Below are 10,170 nucleotides of genomic sequence, written 5' to 3' on the forward strand. Positions count from 1 at the left end.
CAGCTCATGGCAATGCCAGATCCTTAACCCACTGAGCAAGGCCAGAGATCGAACCCTCAACCTCATGGTTCCTACTCAGATTCGTTAACCACTGAGCCATGACGGGAACTCCTCTAAGTCTACTCTTGCAAAGACACATATCCTCAGTTTTTCAACTCTTCCTCCTGTGAAGTCATCTCCACCTTTTTGCCTTCTTGGACCCACAGCTCTGAATACTCTCTAGTTTATCAAAGTTTCTGTTCAAACCGGAAGTTCAGGGAGTTCCCAGTGTGGCTCAGAGGTAACAAACCTGATTAGTATCCATGAGGACACAGGTTCGATCCCTGGCCTCGCTCAGTGGGTCAAGGATCCAGCGTTGCCATGAGCTGTGCTGTAGGTCGCAGACACGGCTTAGATCTGGTGTTGCTCTGGCTGTGGTGTAGGCCAAAAGCTACAGCTCCAGTTCAACCCCTAGCCCAGGAACTTCCATATGCCATGGGTGTGGCCTTAAAAAGACCAAATAAAATAAAATAAAATAAAATAAAATAAAATAAAATGGTAACTCCATTGAGTACCACCTGTCAGGCCATGTCATTCCAGGGAAGCAGAAGGGCATCGGCAATATAGGACAAAAAAACCTGGGTTTAGACTTTTTAAAAATTTTTCTTTTTAGGGCAACACCTGCAACATATGGAAGTTCCCAGGCTAGGGGTCAAATCGGAACCTGCAGCTGCCGGCCTATACCACAGCCACATCCTGAACTTTCTCTCTGCCCCTAACAAGCTCTGTGACTTTGAGCAATGCCCTTCTCCTCTCTGGGCTCTAGTTCCTCATCCATAAATTGATATTAGTGTCCCCTCCAGGATGCTGTGATATCCCTTCTGCACTCCTTTTTATCTTTTTCCTATTCCTCTCTTAATCCTAGGTTTTCACCATGTTCTCTCCAGTATCCTAAGGTTAGGGAACACAAATGGGCCAAGAATTGTTTTTGCAAGGAATTTTGACTCACTTCAGAGACAGTAACGGGGAAGGTCCTATTTCATAGCCATGGCATGAAATGTTTTGTAAACCAGCAGCATGGACCCACAGACACATGTTTAACTTGAGTTCCACTGGGACACTCAGCTCTTTCTCTGATCCAGAGAGAGCAGGAGCAGAAGCACAGCATCAGAGGGGTCAGAAGGTGTCAGTCAATGGGTGCCAAGAGGGGGCTACATGGGAGTTTAGGTGAAGAGGCCCGGGACCTGTGTGTTACACCTTCCATTGCACCTCTTTACCCTGTGACCCCTTCTCCTCTGTTTTCATTTGTCCACCACTGCGATCTCTCATGACCCCATCAGAAGAGCCTTCAAAGCTTCCGACCCTCAATGACTGCCCTACCAGAGACTACAACCCAGCTTTCCAACTCAATAGAATGATCCACAGTCGAACCTGGTGCTAGAACGAGGTCACTTTAATTTTTCTTTTTGTATGAAACCAAAAACACAACAGGAGGGAAACACAGGACACAGGACACAGACCCCTAGGGCCTACTGTTGAGGGATCTTAGGAAGAAGTGAGGATTCACGGGGGAGGGCTCGAGAGAGAAAAGAAGCAGGCAGGACTGGAGTGGGATTGTCTGGGGATGGAGGGAGCAGGAGGAAGGATCCAGGAGCCCTGGAAGTGGGGGAGGGGTGCCATCCCAGAGGACCAGGGTGTCAGGACAGGTAGATCCCAGGAAGGGATGTGGGTGTGGGGAACAAGAGTGATCTCCTCACACACTGGAAGTTGCAAAAGGAGCAAGAAAGGGAGGAGAATAACCAGGGAGGAAGCAAGAGAGATCTGGCTAGGGCTGCCAGAAGCTCTCTCACTCGACCCCAAAGTGCACAACTCGGCAATAAATAGTAATATTTATAAATAAATAAGTAAATAAATAGATGCATAAATAAATAAATACATAAATAAATAATATCCTTGCAGAGCTAGGAGTTTGGTGCTAGGGAGGCAGGAGCATGGGAAGTGCGGTGAGTTCATCTCTTCTACACAGGTCCTGGGGCCCTTCTCCCACTGCCCCTGGGCTGTAGTGAGCTGGTGGGCTCAGCAGCATGGTGCGGGGTGCAGAGAGCCTTGAGGTGGGGTAGGATGGGGTTAGGGTCTCTTTCCTTGCTCGAGCAGCACAAGGAAGGAGAAAAAAAAATGGAGTAAAGACGTCCTAGGTCCAGGAGGGCTGAGCTTTCCCAGCGGGCATTAATAGGACACCCCCCTGCATCCGAGGGAGAAGCCGGTACCGGTTTTGCACATTTGCATGGTGGGCTGGGATGGACGGACCGGAGCAGACGTGAGAGCTGGCCGACCCATGGCCGACCCTTTCGCAGATACTCTGGGTGGAGTTTGGGGAACCCCACCCCAAGACCGAGGATTCTCCTCTAGCTGCACACTGGGAGGGAGTCGAGTGGGATAGTTGGGTGGGAGGGCACAGGGAGAGTGCCAAATAGCTCAGAGAGGGCAAGGCACGCACTACGGAGTAAGATCTGAGGTCTGTATGTGTTTGCCTCAGGAACGTGATAGAAAACGGAGTTTTTCCATCATTCCCAGCTACCGAGAGTCCCCTCACAGGAGTTACCTCGCCATGCCTCTGCTCCCAAGGGCCGGCCCATCCACCAAGCATGGCTAGACTGAGACCTCCGAGGGAAAAACCAACAGGACGCTAAGCCTGGCCTTTCCCCTTCCTGTTCCCATGCCCCTCCCTCCCAAGGGCAGGAGAAGCTGGAACAAGGTGGAAAGAGGGCCAGGGGCAGAGTCCAAGTGTGTGTGTATGTGGCGGGGGGGGGGGGGGGGGTAGGGGGTGTCTCTGAAACTTTGGACACAAGGGTGGAAGAGGCAGCAGCCCATGAGCGAGCTAGGGGTCACGCGGAGACTGTATACCCACCACCCAAGCAAACATTTCTAACCAATTGGGCCCCAGCCACAAACTAGAGAAGGTACCCATGAGAAGGTACCCTCCGGGTGCCTGGGTGAATGAAAGAAAGTCGCCTCCACGACCGACCGGTGGGCACTATGGCTGGGCCAGGGGGCCTGTGGGTACATGCCATGCCAAGGAACAGGGGCTCAGGGGGGAGAGGCTGTCCTAAGCAGTGAGAAGGGACCCCAGCGAGGGCCCCCGGAAGAGGGGTGAATCCAGGGCGGGAGGCCGGCCTCGTTCAGACGTCCAGCACGTGGTTCAGGTAGGAGATGTAGCAGATGGCCAGGCGCAGGATCTCAATCTTGGAAAGCTTCTTGTCCGGGGGCAGCGTGGGCAGCAGCTTGCGCAGCTCCGCGAAGGCCAGGTTGAAGGCTTCCACGCGGATTCGCTCCCGCGTGGCGTGGGCCGTGCGGTACTTGGCTGTGGCGCGCCGCCGGCGCCGCCGCTCCTCCCGGCTCAGGTGCTGCAGGTCTTTCCGGCCGGGCTCTCCCGGCTCAAGGCCCCGAGCCTGGCCCCCTCCGGGTCCCCCGGGCCCCGCCCCGTCCGGGCCCGCCCCGCCCCCACAGTCGCTGAAGCCTGACTCGGTCTCAGAGTGGGTGGGAGGCAGGTCCAGCTCCATGGTGTCTGAGTTGAGCATCATGATGGACGCCTCCCGCCCTGAGAGATCAGGATCCCCTCCCCACCCCTCCCTCTGGGAGCCTGAAAGCTGGTTGCGGGAGGGGCAGGAAGGGCCTGGGATGCTGGGGTCTGCCACTGAGCTCGGGAAGTCAGAGCCCCTTCAGGGTTCCATGGTCAGTGTTCCAGTTAGGAGCCTGGAAGAGAGAAGGGGAAATTGATGGGGTCAGAGGGAGGAAGGAGGGAACAGCTCAGAGATGGGGACGGGTGGGGAAGGTTTGAGGTGCGCTGGGAGAGGGGAGGTACTGTAAGCTTAGAGGAAGAAGGCAGAAACAGGGGGAGGGCTGGCAGGAGAGACAGGCAGGTGGCCGCAGTATAAAGAATAAAAAGAAAGAGAGATGGGAGGAGAATTCAAAAAGTGGGCAACAGGAAAGATGAAGAAGCGATGAGAAGGACATAGGGCAGGATCAAACTGAGCAAGAGGATTACAGACCTAAATGTAAAACCTAAAACTAGAGCTCCTAGAAGAAAGCACAGGGGTAAAACTTCATGACACTGGACTTGGCAGTGATTTCTTGGATATGACACCAAAAGCACAGACAACAAAAGCAAAAATAGACAAATGGGACTACATCAAAGTTTAAAACTTTTGTACATCAAAGGATACAATCAACAGAGTGAAAAGACAATGGGAGAAAATATTTGCAAGTCGTATCGATGATAAGGGGTTACTATCCAGAATATTATAAGAACCTCTACAACTCAACAACAAAAAATCAAATAACTTGATGAAAAATGGGAGAAGAAAAAAAGGGGGGGAGTTCCTGCTGTAGTGCAATGGGATTGGCAGCACCGCTGCTGTGCCAGGACAAGGGCTCGATCCCCGCCCAGCACACTGGGTTAAAGGATCCAGCATTGCTAGCAGCTGCAGAATAGGTCGCAGTTGTGGCTCTGATTTGATCCCTGGCCCGGGAAGGGCAGCCAAAAAAGGGGGAAAAAATGAGCAAAGGATTTGAAAACATTTCTCCAAAGCTGATATACAAATAGTCAACAAATAGATGAAAAGATGCTCAACATCACTAATCGTCAGAGAAATGGAACTCAGAATCACAATGAGGGAGTTCACTGGTGGCCCAGCAAGTTAAGGATCTGGTGTTGTCACTGGTATGGTGCCAATTCGATCCCTACCCCGGGAACTTCCGCACGCCACAGGCGCAGCCTCTCCAAAAAAGTCGCAATGAGATTTGACCTCACATCCATTAGCATAGTTACTATAAAACAACAACAACAAAACCTAGAAAGCAAGTGCTGGTGCGGACGGAGAGAGATTGGGACCCCAACCCTGGTTGGTGGGATTGTAAAATGGTGCAATTGTTGCGGAAACAGTATAGAGTTTCCTTTAAAAATTAAAAGTAGGATTACCGTACCACCTATCACTGCCACGTCTGTCTATATGTCCAAGAGAATTGAAATCTGGATGCTGAAGAGATGGCTGTACCCCCACGTTCACTGCATCATTATTCACAATAGCCAAGACATGGAAACAATCCGAATGCTCATCAATAGCTGCGTGGATCAAGAAGATGCAGCATATGCATCCAACGGAATACTACTCAGCCTCATAAAGGAAGAAAATCTTGTCACATGCTACAACATGGATGATCCTTGAGGACACTATGCTAAGTGAAATAAGCCCGTCCCCAAACCACAAATATTGTTTGACTCCACTTATAAACACAAATATTGTATGATTCCACTAATATGATGTATCTAAGTAGACAACTTCATAGCAGCAGAAAGTAGAATGGTGGTTCCCAGAGTCTGAGGGGAGGTGGGAAGAGAGGAGGTGTGTTTCAAAGGATGTAGAGTTTCAGATTTAAAAGAGGAACAGTTCTGGGAGATCTGTTTCATAACGATGCGAAGATACCTAACGCTACTGAACGCTACGCTTAAAATGGTGAGGTTCATGTTATTTATTTTATCACAATAAAAAGTTTTAATAATTAAAAAAAGGCCTTGGTGCTGACCGAGACTGGAGCCACAGCTCCGAGAGAGATGGGCTGTGGCTCTAAACCTTTCCTGGTTGTGAGGGGAGAATTATAAGCCTTGATCCTGTGAGCCCCTCCCTCCCAGGGTCCCTCTCCACCCTTGCTGCTTCTGTATGCGTGTATGAGGAGAGGGGGTGATAAACACGCAGACTGCCCTTTGTAGAGTGGACCGTGGGACGCACAGAGCTTGGCACAGCTGCCCAGGCTCAGTCCTTCCCAGCCCCTGCACCCACCAGGGGACCCCTGCAGACACCAGAGCCTCCCACCTGGACCACCAGAATCAGGGGGACGTATTTCTTCTGACCACAGTCTCCCTGCTCGGGAGAGCCCCTTCCTCCTGCTCTGTCCTCAAACCTTCAAACCTTGCCATCCCCTAGCCCTTTTGGCAACTCTGCAAAGACTGGGGAAAGGGAACATAATCCAGCTTTATGCTTCATCCTCCCACAGCCCAAGGCCAGTTCAGAGGTGACCTGCAGGGCAGGATGTGGACAGCGATGGGGGGGGGTGGCCACTCTTTGGAGGCTTAGCTAAGGTTTACTTGTCCCTGGGACCAGAGGAAATCAGGGAGAGGTTGCAGGAACATGGTCTGGGAAAGGTTGGGGATGGGGCTTTGCTCTGGGGTGGGGAGTGTTAAATGGGAATGGTGGACTACTCTGTGAGCTCAGCCAGGACTGAACGACCAGAAACAGGCACAGAACCTCCTTCACAATCCCCCTCTCCCCCTCCTCGTCAGCCCGCCCGGGTGCTCCTGCCTGACAGACACATTCACAGGGATCAGGACTCCCCAGCATCGCTCTGCCCCAGCACGCAGAAAACAAGCTCAACTGAGTACTCCACTAACACCAGCTCTGAGGGTTGGAGGTGCAAGATCATCAACATCTAACGGCACGTACACACATGGCCATAACACAAAACTGAAGGTGTTGGGTTCCCAAATTTAGAACACACTCTGTATTCTGGGGTCCAAAGGAACAAGAAGAGATGGATGGTGATAGCATGGGAGATCCCAAAGTCAGCAGCTCCCAGTACCTGTCTGGTGCCCCAACTCCCCACCCCCATGCTTCAGGAGTTCGGCTGTGGGGTTCTCGGCACATCCATCACAGCCCGATTCTCCCTCTGCCTGGTCCGCACGTTCCTTCATTCCTGATCGCTTCCCCTTCCCTTCTCCCTATGCGCTCCCAATCTGACCCCAGTCCCATTTCCACCTGGTCCCCCTGTTCTCCTCAGCTCCAGTCCTGGCAGCCGCTTCTATTTACCCGTGGAGTCAGTCCTCACCCCCAAATCCACTTCTGGTCTCAAAGTTCCAGGCTCCTCCGAGGATCAGCAATTCCAAGCATCCAGGGAAGGACTTCCCACCCCACCTCTGCCATCCCTAACCCGACAGAGAATAGACAGGCACAAAGAATCAAAGAGACGTGGGGAAGAGGGAGGTGGGGGAGACAGAGAGACAGCTCAGGAGCGAGAACTAGAGGGAGGCTCTGGGAGGGGACTTGAGCCAGAGAGTGGGAGGGCCACGCCCACCCCTCCCCAGCCCATGGTTCCCCCTTTACCTAGGAGGACCCTGCAAGGGAATCCAAGCTGGCAGGACAGGGGGGCAGCGTTGACAGCCCCAGTCTCCTCTGGCTGCTCAGAGCTCATCCGTCTGCAAAGTTTGTGACCAGCTTTCTAGACCTCTCCGGGGCAGCGTGGCGTGGCTGTACAGGCTCCGGGGCAGATGAGAGGGGTACACATGTTGGGAATATAGAGCCCAGGTGGTTGGGGTGGGCTTGGCCAGGTACTGGGGCCACCCACACTCACACAGGCTCGCGTACACACACACTCACAGGCACATACACACCTGAGCTGGCCCAGCCCTATGTATATATATGGAGATACACACACACACCCCCAGCTCCCCATTGGCTGGCCCGGCCCCCCTCCCTCATCAATATTAAACAGCCAGGCCAGGCAGCCATTGGCGGAGGGATCTGGGAACCCCCTGGGAGCTGGGGGCGGGGGTTGGCCCTGGGGGGGCGGGGAGTGGGGGAGCAGGGACATCTGTTCTCCATGCATATTTCATAAGCAAGAAATGGAGAGCTGGGGAAGGGGTGGGGCTGGGGCTGGAGCCAGGGCAGGATCACAGATGAACCCCCTCAGCCTCCCACACCAGAGGCAAGCAGGGACAGAGGCCCCCAGCAAGCCAGGTTTCAATGCCACGGTCCCATTCTGAGTCCCCGCTGGACTTTGACAGCCCTTCCCATGTCTCCTTTTCCCTGGGAAAAAGGCTTTCCAAGGTACTAACAGAGAAACCTAGGAAAGGGCAAGCAGACAGTACTAAAATGCAGAAGAGAACCCTAGCATCCTTGCCCTCACCAAGCTCTCATCCTTCCTAATGCTGGTTCCCATCAGCCCCCTGCTAGGCTGCCTGGGGCTACTGTTCAGGCTCCTGCCCCTATCACCTTGGGATTCAGTCACCCCACACACCATCTTATCCCAGCCTCCAGCCTCCCACCTACCCCATCACTGGGACGGGGAGCAGATTCCTGACACTGGTTCCACAAGGCGTTTTTCTAGGCTGGCCAGCCCAACCTGACCCATTGGGAATTGCAGGGGGGGCGGCTCTCAGGAGTAAAGAGTAAGGGCTAAAAGGAACAGAGTGCAGGAGTGCTGAGAGAGGAGGAGCCAGGGTTGGAAGGACCCCGTGGGAGGAGGGCAGGGCACCCAGGCACTTCAAGCACACTGGGGCATCAAATGAGTCATAAGAAAATTAGCTATAAAATCATATGCAAATGGACATTGATTAAGTTCACATCAATAACTCAGCTGCCTCCAGCCTGTGTGTGCATGTATGTGTGTGCATGTGTGTGAGTGTGTGATGCAGGGTGGCAGGAGCAGGGAGCAAGAGATGCACAGAGAGGCAGAGGGCTACGTTTCCGTATCCACAGTTCTCTTTCTCACTCAGCTGTTGAATGCTGTCACTGAACCTTTGTGAGTATCCAAAATGAACCATGGCTGGGCAGACTCCAGAGACAGCGTGCTACAGTGAAGAGAGCACGGTCGGCTGTGTGACCTTGGACGAGTAACTTAACCCCTCGACGAGCCTCAACCTTCCTTTTCTGTAAAATGGCATTAACTATAGCTGCCACTTGGGCTGCTGCAGAGATTAAGTGAGATAACGCGTGTAATGGGCCTGGGCCTTAGGAGGAACACACCCCACCTTCAGGCTGTTGGAAGCATTTGCCATTTCCCTGTTGCTGATCAACTTTTTCTGGGCTTCCTCCAGGGTAAGGCATTCCCTAAAGGGAGTCCTATAATTCTTCCCCAAGCTTCCCTCCCCCTCCCTCCCCCCACGTCTGGGAGGTGCCAACTCCCACCTGGGCAGGCCCAGACAGGTGCCCAGGCGCCAGCAGATGGGCTGAGCTGGAGGGGAAAGGAGGCTTGAGGAGGGGGGCTGGGGGCGAGCAGGGGATCAGGTGGCATCTCAGTTCTTGCATCATCATTGCCATGGTGCTGATTAAAAACCAATCTCTACCTAATGAGCCCCCAGCAACAACAATTCTACCTCCCCCACCCTCCTGCCCTCCACCCCATCCAAGAAATTGGGAGACAGAGAGACTCAGGAGAGAGTGCCGGGGAGGAGAGGAGAGATATAGAACAAATGGGAGATGGAGAGGGAGCAGAGGAGATGGAGGGAGAGACATGGGGAGATATTGAGACCCAGGGAGAGAAAAAGGATTAAGAAAACAGGATCATTAGGTGACAGACAAGGGGAAGATGTAGAGACTCGGGAAGACGCGTCACAGAGAGATGGAGATGTAGGGAGATAGAGAGATAAAAGGGAGGATGGGAGCAGACTTGGCAGTTGCCAAGGCCTTGTGGAAGACTCGGGGATGCAAGATACAGGGGGATAGAGATGTAGGGAGAGACTTGAAAAGAGGAGATGGTGAGGGAGACACAGACCAGGGGGGATTTATGGATGTGGAGAAACACAGATGTTCGGGGGTGGACAGATAGTGACACTGGGAGATTCCCGAGGGAGACCCCAAGGCAGGGTGGGTCATATAGACCTGGGGGAGCCAGAGTGCGCACTTGTGAGGAAACCAAAAAATATTGGAGATAAAGACAAGGTGGAGAGTCAGGATGAACACAGCTACAGAGACGCGGGCCTGTCACTGAAATGGCAGAGTCCGGCTTCCCAAGGGTGAGACATTGAGCAAAACAGACTCAGGACCTGGAGAGACCCTAGCAGAAGGGAACCATGGTGGGGTGGAGGGGGCGGAGGCAGGAGAGAGGAACCAAGGTCCTTCCTGGCCTCCCTTCTTTTAGGCAGTTGGGCTTTCCATCCTTGATGCACCAGCCCAGGCTGTCCCCAGTGCAAGCTGAGGTTAGATGGTAGGGGCGGGGGGGGGTGGGGGGGTGCTCTGGACCACCTCTGCCTCCCCTGCTTCTGTCATTCCTGGACTCTTCAGCCCTCAGCCCCAGTCTTCACTCGGGGGTTTGGTTTTGCTCCTCAGGGGAATAGCTAAAAAGAACAAAGGGGGGCCGCGGAAACGAATCCGACTAGGAACCATGAGGATGCGGGCTCTATCCCTGGCCTCGCTCAGTGGG

The 10,170-nt window shown here is 53.4% G+C and overlaps 1 protein-coding gene across 1 annotated transcript; it reads right to left on the bottom strand.

Annotated features, from left to right (window-relative positions):
* Nucleotides 1,345-10,170, bottom strand: NHLH1 (nescient helix-loop-helix 1). Its single transcript, XM_021089573.1, has 2 exons — nucleotides 7,134-10,170; nucleotides 1,345-3,732 (listed from the first exon to the last, which is right to left on the bottom strand). The coding sequence occupies exon 2, from the start codon at nucleotides 3,558-3,560 to the stop codon at nucleotides 3,159-3,161; it is 402 nt and encodes a 133-aa protein (XP_020945232.1). The 5' UTR covers nucleotides 3,561-3,732; nucleotides 7,134-10,170; the 3' UTR covers nucleotides 1,345-3,158.

This window comes from Sus scrofa, chromosome 4 (assembly GCF_000003025.6).
Source record: "Sus scrofa isolate TJ Tabasco breed Duroc chromosome 4, Sscrofa11.1, whole genome shotgun sequence".
Taxonomy (NCBI): Eukaryota; Metazoa; Chordata; class Mammalia; order Artiodactyla; family Suidae; genus Sus; species Sus scrofa.